Source organism: Lagopus muta, chromosome 9, assembly GCF_023343835.1.
Source record: "Lagopus muta isolate bLagMut1 chromosome 9, bLagMut1 primary, whole genome shotgun sequence".
NCBI lineage: Eukaryota > Metazoa > Chordata > Aves > Galliformes > Phasianidae > Lagopus > Lagopus muta.
The window spans coordinates 4,694,248-4,708,350 of record NC_064441.1 but is presented as its reverse complement, the minus strand read 5'-3'; the positions used below and the strand labels follow the sequence as shown (position 1 = coordinate 4,708,350).

The 14,103-nt window shown below is 48.5% G+C and overlaps 1 protein-coding gene across 2 annotated transcripts; it reads left to right on the top strand.

The window, feature by feature from the left end:
- Positions 1-739: 739 nt before the first annotated feature.
- TNFSF10 (TNF superfamily member 10) lies at positions 740-9,518 on the top strand. 2 transcript variants are annotated; one of them, XM_048955088.1, is made up of 5 exons: positions 740-913; positions 3,702-3,854; positions 4,803-4,845; positions 5,199-5,309; positions 6,589-9,518. In XM_048955088.1, exons 1-5 carry the CDS (start codon positions 791-793, stop codon positions 7,035-7,037), a joined length of 879 nt encoding a protein of 292 aa, XP_048811045.1. In that variant the 5' UTR covers positions 740-790; the 3' UTR covers positions 7,038-9,518. The 2 variants fall into 2 exon arrangements, with proteins under 2 accessions (XP_048811045.1, XP_048811046.1); XM_048955089.1 differs by having other exon boundaries at positions 741-913; positions 6,592-9,518.
- The last annotated feature ends 4,585 nt before the right edge of the window (positions 9,519-14,103 follow it).

The window sequence follows — 14,103 nt, the reverse complement described above, 5'->3', positions numbered from 1 at the left end:
AACTTAATTTTGGTTACAAAAAGTGCTGGCAGCATTCTTTCCAACTGGTGTCACGGCCTTGAGGTTTTGCTGCAGTAGAATTTCATCAAAACAGAAATCTTATACTCTCAGAACCTTTGAAACAAATTATTTTCAGTGTGAGTTTACATGCATTAAAGACAAAACGTTGTGCCAGGGGAGGTTCAGGTCAGATGTTAGGAAACAGTTCTGATAGCAGTGGCACAACTGCCCAGGGAGTGGTGGGGTCACTGTCCGTGGGGTGTTCAGAGCCATGGGGATGTGGCACTGAGGGACGTGGGCAGTGGGGATGTTTTGGGGTTGGACCTGGGGATCTTAGAGGTCTCCTCCAAGTGTAATGATTCTGTGATTCTTTACGAGAAGCAGGAGCGTCCAGCAGATGCTTTCACTTTTGTTTCTCTTGCGCTTCTGTTCGTTTTGAAAGTAAACAGAGAAGGAAGAATTTTGCTTCCTTCAGTTGAAGTCGGAGGATGGGGATGGAAAGGGGCACAGCCCCCCCCCCCCCCCCCCAGCAGGCGGGGCTCCTCCTCCACATTAGCCGTGCATTTTTTAATCGACTCCTGCCAACTTCTAGCATAGGAACGCAGCAGCTGCGTTAAACGAGGCAGCACGGAGGCCGTTTTTCACGAGCCTTTCTTTCGGACCACTCCAAGGCCGCCCGGAGCGTTACCGGGAGGCGGGAGCACGCAGGGGGCGGCCCGGCCCCGCCTCCTGTGAAGGGGAAGCCCCTTATAAGGGCCGCGGAGCCGCTCCGCACGGTCCCGCCGCTAAGATGCTGCCCGCGGGCGGGCCGAGCCCCGCGCACACCTGCGGGACCGTGCTGGTGGCTGCGGTGCTGCTGCAGTCCGTTTGCGTGGCCGTCACCTACATCTACTTCACCAACGAGCTGAAGCAGGTGGGTGCCGCGGGGCCAGGCGAGGAGCTCTTGCTTTTTTTTTTTTTTTTCCCCCTAAAAGTTACTTTTGGTTTTTTTTTTGGTGGTTGGTTTGTGTTCTTCTTTCGCACGGGGTTTGCAAACGCTTATCTCGTGCAGAGCTGCGCGAGCGGCCATCCCCCCCCCACCGGATGTCCCGCAGACAATGGGAACGCGCCCGACAAAAGCTGGGGGGGGGAGGAGAGGGGGGCGACCCCTTTAAGAGCCTCGTGCAGCATCGGGCCGAGCCGGCGGGCACAGAGCGACCTCCGGCAGCGGGCAGCCAACGCTGCGCTGCGAGCCGTCAGCCCTTCTTGCGCTGCTCGGTGCTCGCGCCCTCGCTGCACGTGCGACGCCCCCTGCACGGCGGGACCCCGCGCTGCCTGCGATGGGGGGTTGGCGCTCTGGAGGGGCGGGAGATGTTCCTGCTTCTAGCTGGGCCCTGCCTGATGACGGCACCGCGGAGCTGCGCCGATTTCATTTCATTCACTTGCAAAATGCTGAGAATGCAGACATACATAAACATCAGAGTACAGTTCAGAGCACTCCTCTCTCTCTCTCCTTCCCTTTACACAAAGCCCAGCATCCAGCCCCAGAGTTCTGCACAGCTCCAAGGCTGCACTGAGCGTGCAGACCTGGCTGCAGAGGAACCTCGGGCACACACCTTGTGCACGACAACTGTGTAGAAGGCGAACCTGGAGCACGGGGTGCTACCCTTCCCCCACATTGTGCACGTGGAATAAAGCTCTAGGGATGCATTAGGACTTGGTCTGCCTGTTTGCCTTCTTCTCCAGACTGACATTTCTGCACCTTCACCAAACTCCTAAGGCTGTGGATATTTTTATCATTACCAAACAACATAAAACAGTGGCTTTTCCCTCCCCAGCCGACCTGAGTGCTCAGATCCACCCCTTTGTTTTAGTGCTTTTGCTATTGAAGGAAGTGAGGAGACATGAGCACAATAAAGTTCACGGTGCTGTAGGATGTGGGCTGCAAAGAAAATAGCCACACATTTCCTTGTTTTGAAAACAGCCCCGGTCCTGGGGCAGGAAGGGATAACAGGGCACTTTTATAGGACGTGTCCTCAGACTCAGTGCTGCAGATATGCCTTATCTGGGTGAGTCCTGGAGAAATTGCTCCTTGCTTTCTCTCTGCCCATAAGACAAACACCAGCCCTGAAGTGCCATGTGGGCTCTGGTATGAAGTTGCATGCCCTGAGGATTTTGCAGTAGAGGGAAAATGCTATTGCAGTGGCAGAGAGGTGAAGGATCAAAAGGTGGGGGATCAAAACAAGTGAGGGAGAGGCGGAGGTGCAGTGCTGTCTGCCTCAGGATGTGAGAGAGGCCTGGAGCTGAGCATTGCCCCATCTGGTGAGAGAACAACAGTAGTACTCCATCTGCAAACTTGTTTTTGTTAAACTCATTGAACCAGAGCAGCGTGGCTAAATCCATCAGAGCCCTTAGCTCCAAGGGCCACTTTTCCTTAAAATCACACAATTTTAACCACTTTGAGTGACTTTTTTGAAACAATAGCCCTGACTTACTGCTGCATTCCTCAGCACTGACCTAGGAACCTTCTCCAGCACTCACAGGGGCACTTTCTCAGCACTGCCTGCAGAGCAAGGAGGTGTTTCAGGGATCAGAGTCAGCTCAGCTGAATGCTGCTGCAACCTGAAGGAGCTGAACAAGGCAATAGGAATTGCAGGGGATTTTTCCTAAGCCTGGTGGAAAGGGAAAACTCTTGCTAAACAAACAGGAGCATAAGGGGGGAGGTGACCCCGTGTTGCTTTTGGGTCTTAAGGAGCTCTGAAACCACTGCAGACTGAACAAACACATCTGTTTAGCAAACTAAGCAGAACTTTTTAACAGAAGAGAAGTGGCACTTAAATGTGACAAGAAGTCCAGGTGAATGCTTTGCATGCTGACGCAAGGCCCTAGAACTGATGCAGGATGCAGCTGTGCAACACTGCAGGATGTGGGCATGCAGCAGCTGGTTACGTTGAGCAGCAGTGGTGCCTCACCTCAACCCTGCACCCAGCCCTGCATGGGCAGATCTCCTCCTGCAAGATACCCCAGGAGTCAGCACTTCTGCTGCCCTTTCCTCTTTATCAAAGGATTCCATTACCCTCTGTAACTGGAGGTCAGAGACATAAGCCCATGCCACAAGCACTCAGCATTATAATTCTGTTTGGACCCAGATCTTATCTCTGTTGTCTGGACTTTGTTCTGGGCTTTACAAACACAGACCCCAGGCATGATATGGGCAGGATGCATTATAGATAGCCCCAAGAGAAAGCCTGGGTTGTAAGTGGCACTGGCTAAAAAAACAAAATGGAAAATGCCTCTACGGTTCGATACTTGATTTCATCCTCAGTAATCTGTGAAAGAAAATCCCTTGTGCAAAAGGAATGCTTTGAACACAGAACTACAGAAAGGGACAAATTCACGACATTAATCTGAGTACTGAATATTCACAAAGTTTGTCTGAGTGCTGGATACTCACATAAATCCTGGTTACCCAGATACTTCACATCCATGGGGGTAATATAAATGTATTTCTGCATATTAGCTACCTCATCGTAATTAAATAAATACGTAAACTCAGGATTAATTACTCATTCTGTCTCTATAGTCATCACTTGTACCATACTAGCAAATATGTGTAAGAAGAGAAAGCATGCTCCTACACATAGAGAGCTCAGTGACATACCCCAGCTGGAGGGCTGTGAGCAGATCCCAGGTGACAAATGATGGCTGTTCTCCTGTTGCAGCTCCGGGACACGTACTCCAAGAGTGGCACTGCTTGTCTGACTGGGGAGGAGCTGGGAGACCTCATGCAGAACTTAGACGTGGTGGAAAGCAAAGACAGAGTGGCTGACCCCTGCTGGCAAGTGAAGTGGCACCTGGGAAAGTTAATTAAAAAGGTATTTGGGAGCTGATATGCTGGAGTGTGGTGCTGTTAGAATTTAGATCCCAAAGCATGTAAAGAATGCTAATAGCAGGATGAAGTGGAAAGTGAAAATGAGCCTGGCTGAAAAATCAGAACTGTTTTCAGATTCCCATCTCCAGCACGTGAAGAGCTCCTCTCGTGCATAGATATTTGCTTCAGGCTGAAACTTACCTGAATGCAAATCTTGCATCCCAGAATGGATCCTCTGTTAGCATTCTGAAATCTTGTCTCCTTTGGTGGAAGTTCTGCCCGTGAAGTCCCTGCAGGAGGAAAACATTGTGTTTAGAGATTGACCTATCCACCAGCTCTTGTTTGCTTGCAAAAAGCTCTCCTGGGTGCTGCTGGAGATAAATTTTGCATGGGTGGATGAATGGGTAGTGAGAAATGTGTTGAGGCAGAGCAGGCAGCTGACTGCAACCCAGGGGCAGTGTCTGTCAGCCAGGATGAACCGTCCAGAGCATCAGCAGGGCTGCTGCACCACTGCGGGTAACCAGCACTCAGCAAATGGAAAGGTGGGAGCTACACAAAGGAAGATATGCTGAGTTAAAAACTTAGGTAGGGGTATTAAATGAAATGTCATTTCCCAGGGCCAAGATCCCACAGATGTGCAGCACTGCCAAAGGTGTGAATGGAATCTGGTCCTTGTTCACCATCTCATTTAAGAAAAGCACTAGGGTCTGATTTTGCAAGAGATTTAAACCCAGATGGCTGGGCTCTCTTGAAAACATTTTCCCCAGGGTTTAGTTACATAAAAGATATAAAATAATTCATTATGACAAATTACTAGGCTTTTTTTTTTTTTTTAATTAGCTCTTTGATCAAATTCAGAATGGCATGTGCTTGTGAGTGGGAAAAGGAGAGTTTTCTGCATCCTTCACTTTCTGCTGACAAGCTAATGAGTTTTCTCTGTGTTTGTTGGCAGATGATGTCAAGAATCCTTCAGGAAAACGTATCTGCAATCAACGGTACTACAATAATTTTATTAATTGTGGTAAAAGGAAGCTGCTGGTGGTGTCTGAAATGGGGATAGTGACGAATAATGCTGCAAAACCCAGAAAACTCGGGTGGACTCGGGTGTTGTGCAGTTACACAGGGCATGGAACAGTGCTTACCTATTTCAGAAGGGCAGGAGGGCGGTCCTAAGGGGACTGAGGGGCAGTGAGGTGCCCGGCCTAGGGACGAGCCAAGGGTGTTCGCTCTGTGATGTAGCCAGCTAAAAACCTAAAGCCAGACAGCACAGCCGTGTTCAGCAGGGGATAGACACATCTCCTTACATCCTTGCTTCTCACTGCTGACCCTGTTTCTCATCCCCATGTAGGTGACAGGACCCAGGCACTGCCGCGCAGGGATGAGCCACCGCAAAGCCCCACGCTCAGGATAGCAGCACACCTGACGGGCAGCAGCAAGAGGAGCTCCACATCCCCATACAGTAAGGGGCAGCCTTCACACGGTGGTCTTGGAGCTTCTCTCTCACTTGTAGCTGGAGTTAACGTAGGCTTTTATCCTTGAAATCACGAGTCTCCTTGTCCCACACACTGCGTTTTTCAGCTCACTGCAGGTGGGGGCTGCTCACAAGCGGTGTCCCCCAGTGGCCCATCCTGGTGCTCTTCAGCATCTTTATCAGTGACATAGTGGGATTGAGTGCACCGTCAGCAAGTTCATGGATGTCACCAAGCTGAGTGGTGCAGTCAGTACAGTAGATGGAGGGGATGCCATCCACAGGGACCTGGACAGGCTTGAAAACTGGGTCCCGTGAACCTAATGAGTTCAGCAAGGCTGCATACAAGGTGTTGTGCTTGGGCTGGGGCAATCTCAGATACACGTACAGACTGGGAGAAGAAATTGCTGAGAGCAGCCCTGTGGAGAAGGGCTTGGGGTCCTGGTGAACAAAAAGCTTGACACAAACCAGCAGTGCACTCTTCTAGCTGAGAAGGCCAACAGTATGCTGGGCTGCCAACAGGGAGAAAGAGGGAATTGCCCCATCTGGAGTGCTGCGTCCAGGCCTGGGGCCCCCAGCACAAGAAGGATGCGGAGCTGTTGGAGTGAGTCCAGAGGAGGGACACGAAGAGGATCAGAGAGCAGGAGCACCTCGCTTACAAAGAAAGTCTGGGGGAGCTGAGCTTGTTCAGCTTGGAAAAGAGCAGCCCTGCCCACGGCAGGGAGTTGAAACTAGATGATTTTTGAGATCCCCTCCACACTAGCCATCATTTGATTCTCACAGGATGGGAAGAAGGCTTGTTCTCTTTGGTACCTCGCTGACTTCTCCTTGGGAATCTTCATTGGATAAAACAGAAATTCTCTTCCTGATGTTAAGCTTTCCTCTTCTCTTTCATTTAATTTCCTTCTGTTGCAAGCCCCAGCTGCTATGGTGACAGACCTATGGGCAAGGAGGTGTGACATTCAGGCCTTGCTAATGAAAGGCTTCGTGGGGTTTCATCAGCTCGGAGGGTACCAGCCACAAATTGATGTTTTAACTTTGTTACCAAGTAACAGCACGTTGGCTTTTCTCTTATTTGGGAGCACACCAAAAATAAAAAATAGTTTGTGTGAATTCTCACATAATGCTGAACAGCTTAATTGTGGACTTCCTGATTGTTTTGAGGGGATGGAGCTAACGAACTGCTCTGGGAGGGGCAGCTTTCCTTATGTGTCTGCTCACAGCAGGTGCCGTGCAGGCTATTAACTTCACATCTCTCTTCTTTCCCAAGTAGATTACTTGTCCCACAGAGGCATCGGACAGAAAATCCACAGCTGGGAGTCGTCAAGGAGAGGCCACTCCTTCCTCTACAACGTGGAGCTGTGGAACGGTGAGCTGGTGGTGCCCCAGACAGGCTTCTATTACATCTACTCACAGACTTACTTTCGCTTCCGTGAAAATGAGAACGAGGACTCGGGTTTGTTGGAACGAATAAGGAATCCCAAGCAGCTCGTCCAGTACATTTACAAACTGACCAATTACCCAGATCCCATTCTGCTCATGAAAAGTGCAAGAACAAGCTGCTGGTCCAAAAAGGCTGAGTATGGACTTTACTCCATCTACCAGGGCGGGGTGTTCCAGCTGAAAAGGGAGGACAGGATTTTTGTCTCGGTCAGTAACAGTGATATAGTTGACATGGACAAGGAGGCAAGCTTTTTTGGAGCCTTTATGATTGGTTAAAAGACAAAAACCGTGCTCTGGAGGAAGCAAAGCAAGGACCAGCCCACAATTCTGTAGAACAGGATACGAAGCAGATGCCATAACAACAGCAGCAAAACCAGGCTCCCTGTGTTCCACTCACTCCCTCACTGCCATGGCCAGGAAGGAGCCTGGCAGCAGCAGGTTGGCAGTGCTTTGTGTGGCACGAGCTGGGCACATGGCAGGTGGCCCAGTGCCATGCTGTGTCCTGCAGGTACCATGGAGCTGCTCTGGGTGCTGGTGGGGCTGGAGGAAAGTTCCACCTGTCATCTGTATCTCTCCTGCTAGGAGCCTTCCTAGTCCCCAGAGGAATTATTCTGGAAGTTTCTGTTGAAACCAGTTTCCCAAAAGGGAAAAGCCATGGGCAGCTCACACTGCACGTCTTCATCTCATCTCCCAAAGCATTTAAGCACCTAATTAATTTTAAGCGCACACAGTCTGAATAAACCTGGGGTATTTACATGCTTGAAATTAAATATGTGCTTAAGCATTTTCCAGGATCGTGGCTTGAGTAAGCACACTGCTCTGTCTCAATCAGTACATCGCACGTAAAAACAGCTGCTGAAAGGGCACAGGAGAGGTTTTGAAATGGATCAATATTTTGGGATCAGCACATTACAGCGCCTATTTACCTAATTGCTGTACTGCAAAGATTTCACCATGCCTCCAACAGCCTCAGTAATGCAGTTACACTTGTTGACAGCAAGTACTTGATTTAGAAAAAAAAAAAAAAGTGTTTTTCTCTAAATGCTGAATTCTATTTGACGTTTGCCACAAATTGAGCATGACACAGTTATTCTATGTTCGCTTGCACTGGCCTGGATTGTGTAAAGGTGCAAGGCAGAATGACAGCCTGATGACTAACGTTTTAGGGAAAACATACGCAACTATCCATGCTTAACCAGCTGCAGTTCAGATGATGCTGTTTTGATGCTTATTTTGCTTGTAGGAATGGTTGAAAAGCTTTCATAACTTCTTTGAAATTTGAACTGACCACTAATTGTATGAGCAGGACTGCAGTTGGATGCGAGTCTAAGTTGGATGGGCATAAATGAGCACATCTGCAGCAGTGTCGTTGTAAATACACTAATGTGCATCGTGGATGCATTTTGCCCAGGTTCAGAGAAACCAAAGAAAAAAAGAGGGAAGTAGAAAAAAAAACAAAGAGGAAAAAGGTAGATGCTTTGCAAGTGCTACTTTCAGTCAACACTCCTGGCAGTATTGCCAGGAGAAAACCTGTTTGTTTTTTAAATATATTAAGGTTGCTGTGGAAACCTTCCCATTCACCTTCCATTGTGGTAATTAAATCACCGTGCACAGAGAGACAGGCATCGTTCATCTCTGCATTGTCAACAAGAGGCACTGAAGGGGCACAAGGGCCAGTGCTCACCTGAGCTCCTGCGGTTGGTGGCTTCAATAGCAGAGACTTTCATGGTAGCAGAGACCTTCAGCAGAGCCCTCCTGTCTTTAGGACAAAGAAACACAGGTGTGAGCCTGAAACAACAAGTCAAACTTCAGCCTGCTGTTTCAACACAGCATCATATATAACGATTTCAGTGGTAATCAAATATGTGAAATTCTCTATCATTTACATGGTTTGGATCCGACTCAAGTCTGTTGTGACACAGAACAGAAAACATACCTGGATTTTCAGGACTTAATTCAGAAATTGTTTTGCGTAGCAGAGAAGGATGGAGGGAACAGAGCAGTTCCCAACACAATGAGATGCTGCTGCATTGCAAAACTGACACCTGACTTTTATGGCTGCTTATCTTTTCACTCGGACGTGGATTTTTTGTGTGTGGGATTTTTTTTGTTTTTTTGTTTTCCCCAACAATTTATGTTAAAAATGTTTTTTTAAAGTTGTTTGAAAGAGATTTATTTGAACTGTGAAAAAGCATTTCCAGTGCTTTCTTAAGAGTCAGAAGCCCTCCATGTGGGTAAGAATCAATCGGTGTAACGTAGCAGCTGTGGGCTGACAGAAGGGATCCATGGGGGACCTCACACACTTGCAGCTGACACGAAGACACACTATGACACTTTTTGCTTTATTCAGTGCTCTCTCTCTGGCTCCCAATGTATATTATGATTGGGAATTCTTTGCTTAGGAAACTCACCTGGGCATTATCTTTTTAAATCTAACTGTACCTATCCTTAGGTCCTGCATGCAGAGCAGAAGATCATACCAAATAATCACATTTTATTTCTGAATAATCCAAAGGCCTGCTTGCCAGATATTATCCTGGAGAGAGACTCAAGCGGTGTCTGGCAGGACACGTTTGAAGATTAATGGAAAGATGCATCAACTTCTGATTGTACTTTTGCACCGAGTCACACTTCTCATCTCACTTTGTGATGAATGGTGAATGTAGCAAATTTTTATACATGGGTGTGGGTTGCAGTAAACATATAAGGATTGTAATTTTTCTATGTCTGTTTTATATAAAACGTTTTTAGTAAATACTTACTGAGCCTTGTGGTGTTTATTGGCTTCCGTAACAGCAGCCCAACCCCATGAGTGCGCCCCATATTACAGGGATGCCCACAGGGGTTGGGAATAAACCATCCCTTTTGTAGAGACTGCTTTTATTTCAACTCTCTTTTCTGGTGTTTCCATGGGAAAGAGGACTTAGCAGCTAACTGCCTGTTATTTTACCTTGTGTTGCTTCATTACTGCTATTTTTTTGCCTCAGTAAATGTGGTTATTATTGCTTGCAGCGAAGCAGAATTCACTTGGCCAGGCGGGATCAGGGATGCATTCCTTGTACTCTGTGCAAATAGATAAGAATCCTGGCTCAGACCCTGGGTTTTAGGATTTCTAATTACACTTTTCATACGTATGACATGACATTTCTGGGGCTAAGGAAAGTCTGAAGGCAATGATCAAAATAATACAACTAACACATTGAACGAGAACTCGCTCATTCCTCCAAGGTGCCTTGTTCCGTTCAGTCATAGAAATAGAAGATGGATTAGGATAATTTGGGGTCTGATCCAATTTTCACAGATTGGACTTTTTTATATGTAGGTAACACGGACATTTGTAGCTGTTTGCCTCAACTCTCCCATCCAATCAAACAGACAGAAATTACACATTACCTCACATGAACAAAAACCACCCATTCTCCTCTGCCTGACAGCACATCCATCCCTGTGAAGTGCTGGAGCACCATGCTGCTATCCTTTCCTGCTCCCTTTCCTGCAGCTTTGCTCAGCCAGTACTGCCATCTCCATTCGTTCCTTGGGAAAGCCTTCCAGGTGCTGTCGGGTTGGACGCTGGGCTGTTACAAATACTGTCTGATAGCCAGTGCTCGGGATTGCAGAGCAGCAGGTTGGGGCAGGGGTAGGTAGGAAAAGGGCAGCTTGCCCTTTTCATTGGCTGCTCTGTCAGTGCTAACCTAGTTCATGTTCCTTATGTGACACAGGTAACACTGAACACAGAACGTGTAACACTTGCTATGTGAGCAAACATCCAAGGTTCAACTGCCTTTTAGAAAACAACAGTGCGAAGACAACAGAATGCAGGAACAAATGCCTCTTCAAGACACTTGATTTTATCTGACTGAATTCTTCAGCTTGTATAATCCTCAGTTTGCACAAAGCTATCCTTGTTTATGCCTTGCAGCCTCTGGATGAGGGCTGAGAGGATGAAGTGCAGATCTGATGGTGGATTCAGGCGGGTTATTGCTCCCCATTACACAAAGAAACCAAAGTACCATCAGGACAGCATGACCAAGAATGAACAAGTACAGAATCCCTTCCTGCACACTGTAGCATTAACACAAGCCATAGGGCATACTATGAGCAGTACACGTGTGTGTGAGTCAGGTGAGCATCCCCACCCCTCGACTGCAAGGCTTCTGTTATGGGGCTGTTTGTCCTATGGCACCAGAAAGGTGTCTGTTGCCTCCAGGAACAAAACCAGGACTGCCTTGAGTCAGAGCCTGGGACTGAATACCCAGTGACATTGCAAAAATGCAGGACTCATCTCCTACTACTCTCATGCTATATGCTATTTAATAAACCCTTTGTACTTCTGACACAGAACAAACATAGCTGTGGCTGGGGAACCTTCTCTGCATCAGTGGCCCAAGAGGAGCATCCTCGTTCTGGTGTGACCTAACAGCACATGGAGCCAAAGCACATTGAAAAGACAAACCTAAAATGGATGTCTCTGAGTCAGTGAGTTAGAGCACATCTTTGCTAGCCCATTAACTAACAGCATTTCAAAGTCAGCTTGTAGATGTTAACTTCCATACAAACAACTGTAAAGTCATTTCTGCACTTTGCGGTTCTTCAGCAGCTATTCCATTGGCACTGCTCACTGCTGAGAGGTACTAAACCATAACTTTTGAGAGCACTCACCAGCTGCTACCTCCTGGTCTTAAAATACAACGCTTACAATAAAAGTCAAAGAACTGCCCCTAGATAGAATTAAAAAAGATGCTTTTCTGTGGATTGTAGAAGACGCGTCATTTCTAAATGGCAGATCTCTCCCTTGAAGTCTGTTTTGCACGGAAAGCCATAATAAATCTCTCTCAGATATTTCCATGACAACAAACCATAATATAAACTGGAATTAAAACTTTATTGGACGAAGAGTGAATGGAAAGAATGGAACATAGGAGAGAGATCTCAAAACACAGTCAACAGAAACTCTACCTCACCTCCAGCATGCAGTACAGCTCTAATGCTGCAGAAGGGAAGCAGCAATATTTTAACAGCTCTCTGAAAGGTAAGTGTCCCCCGTAATGCTGCTTTGTTTTGCTTTGAAGTATTTTAGAATGTCTGTTCTGGCTGTTCATTTAGTTAGTGGATAAACCTGTGCATAAAATGTCCTTGTCTTCTGCCTCTTTCTCTTATCCCAGCTATATTACTGATTTCAATCTTTCCTGTGGCTGGTAAGGCAACATAAAATACCATTCCTGCAGCTGAAGGCAGGTAGATGAGTGCCTGGACTCACTTTCTCTCACAGCCATTCCATCTGCTCTTATCACTGTCCTTCAGTACATGCGAAGCAGATGCAGGAACTCATCATCACACCAACTCGGTGGCATTTCAGTTCTTGATGCCCCATTAAGATGTGGCCAAAGAATCAAAAACAGGGACTGCTTTCTTCGCTCTCAGCTGTTTTTTTTTTTTGGCACTGACCCTAAGAAGGAAAAGCCACTCCTAAATCATGCTTCAGAGCCCCTTTGAACAAGCAGGACAGCAAAGCTGTTGGATTCAAAGAAGGACTGCAATCCCCGATCCAAGTGGGTCAGGGCATCAAACTCCCAGTGAATTAAGTGTTATTTCACTGCATTACAAACCTGGGCTGTCAGGAGAATAGAGATCTGCTGCCGCCTCAGTTCAAGTACCATTTTAAGAAAGGACAAGATTTGTCTGAAAGACTGAAGCTCTTGTCTCCCGAGGGAAAGGGAAATGGTCATTTTTGACAAGATACAAGTCAGCAAAAATGGGAGGAATTTCATGAGAATAAAGGCTGCTCTCTGCACGGTCACATCCACAGCTTAAGGCCCTTTGCTCTGCCAAGCCCCCAGGTCCTGCAGCTAATGCCTCTGGCCTCAGAATGTATGGGGGTGGGAAGAGTGAAAGCAATCTTTAGAATAACTGGAACTATTTGTCAGCTTTCCAGGAGCCAGACTCCACGAGCCTTATGGGTTCCTTTCAACTCAGGGTGCTCTAAACAGGGACAGTTGCCCACTGCTCTATCATATAAATACATCACTTAAATTAGGTCAGAATCAACACTGTAATACTGAAATAGCTGGGTGCTGGTGGCATACAGCCCATGATTCTCCACAAGAAATGAGTAAAGCAGTTACATGGGTAGCTGAACAAGCAAAGCGAGAGGACGACAGGCTCTTCCTTTTTGTTTTTTGTTTTCCCCAAATGAATTAATTTGTGGCTATACTCCATAAGATTTAGCAGCATTTTAATAACTTGCTACGAAACTGTCTCATGGTGCAAGAACAGGAACGACCAATACTGACTCCAATGAAGCTGCAAAGCCTGCTGAAATTAGGATACGGACAGGGCACTAAGGCTAATGCATCACTATGGAAAGTGCTGCAAAGTGCTCAGCTGCCAACAGGCACTGCCGTGTCACCCTGCACTGTTCTTCAGTAAAGCCTGGCAGTTGTGAAATAGCAACACCAGCAGATGGTGGGCATACATATGTGTGCGTGCACTTGAAAAGCAGCACCAAGCTCTGTTTCCACGCTGCATTAAGCCAGATGCCAGCGTGCACTCAGAAAACGGGTGGTGGTGGGGGGTCCCTGTTCTGCCCCTGAGCTCACCTTGAGCTCCTTCCCTCAGCCAGGGCTCGCGGGCACAGCATCAGGATCAGTCTCAGAGAGATGCGGGATGCTGCAGCTGGGGAGGCACAGCAGCCCCGAGGGATGTGCCTGCAGAGCGCAGAGCCAAGCTGAACGAGAACGGAACTGCAGGTGAATCGGAGAGAGGGCGACGGCTGCAGCTTCACTCGTCTGTAGCCTTACCGCGCTCCTGCCAACATCTAAGGGCAACGAAACGACGGACAGTGACCGCAGCCGTCCCCGCGCCCACCGCTATCCCCACGCACCCGTCAGCCCGCGCATCTCGGGTTTTACACGCGTGGAGAACGCCACACCGACCCGTCCCAGAAGCGACAGCCGCTCCGAGAGCGCACGCCATCGCCCTTCACCGCCTCGACGACGGCAAGCGGAAAGCAAGCTCGTGAGGACGGAGCTCAGAGGGCAGCCCCGCACCGCGGCTAGGAGGTGGGAGCCTGCGGGGACGCCCGGCCACGGAGGGGCGTCCCACGAGGAGGAGCGGAGGAGAAGGACGAGCGGAGCGCGCACGTCGGTCTAAACTCGCCGCAAAGAGCGGAGCCGCTCCGCACCCGCGGAGGCTGCGCCTACGCCCGCAGTGACGCGCGGAGGGACCGGCCCCCGGCCGGGAGGGGAGGGGGGGCGGAGCGGGGCCGCGTCCGTCCCCGCCTCCCGCACCTGCCCCAGCCCCGGTCCGGGCGCGGAGCGGCTCCGCGCGGGGATGCGCAGCCCGC

What these genes read in the sequence shown, in the direction of transcription:
- TNFSF10 (XM_048955088.1), top strand. Translation starts at nt 791, where the DNA reads ATGCTGCCCGCGGGCGGGCCGAGCCCCGCGCACACCTGCGGGACCGTG. An exon ending in AAACGTATCTGCAATCAACG is followed by an intron (nt 4,846 to 5,198) that starts GTACTACAATAA and finishes ATCCCCATGTAG; the next exon opens with GTGACAGGACCCAGGCACTG. An exon ending in GAGCTCCACATCCCCATACA is followed by an intron (nt 5,310 to 6,588) that starts GTAAGGGGCAGC and finishes TTCTTTCCCAAG; the next exon opens with TAGATTACTTGTCCCACAGA.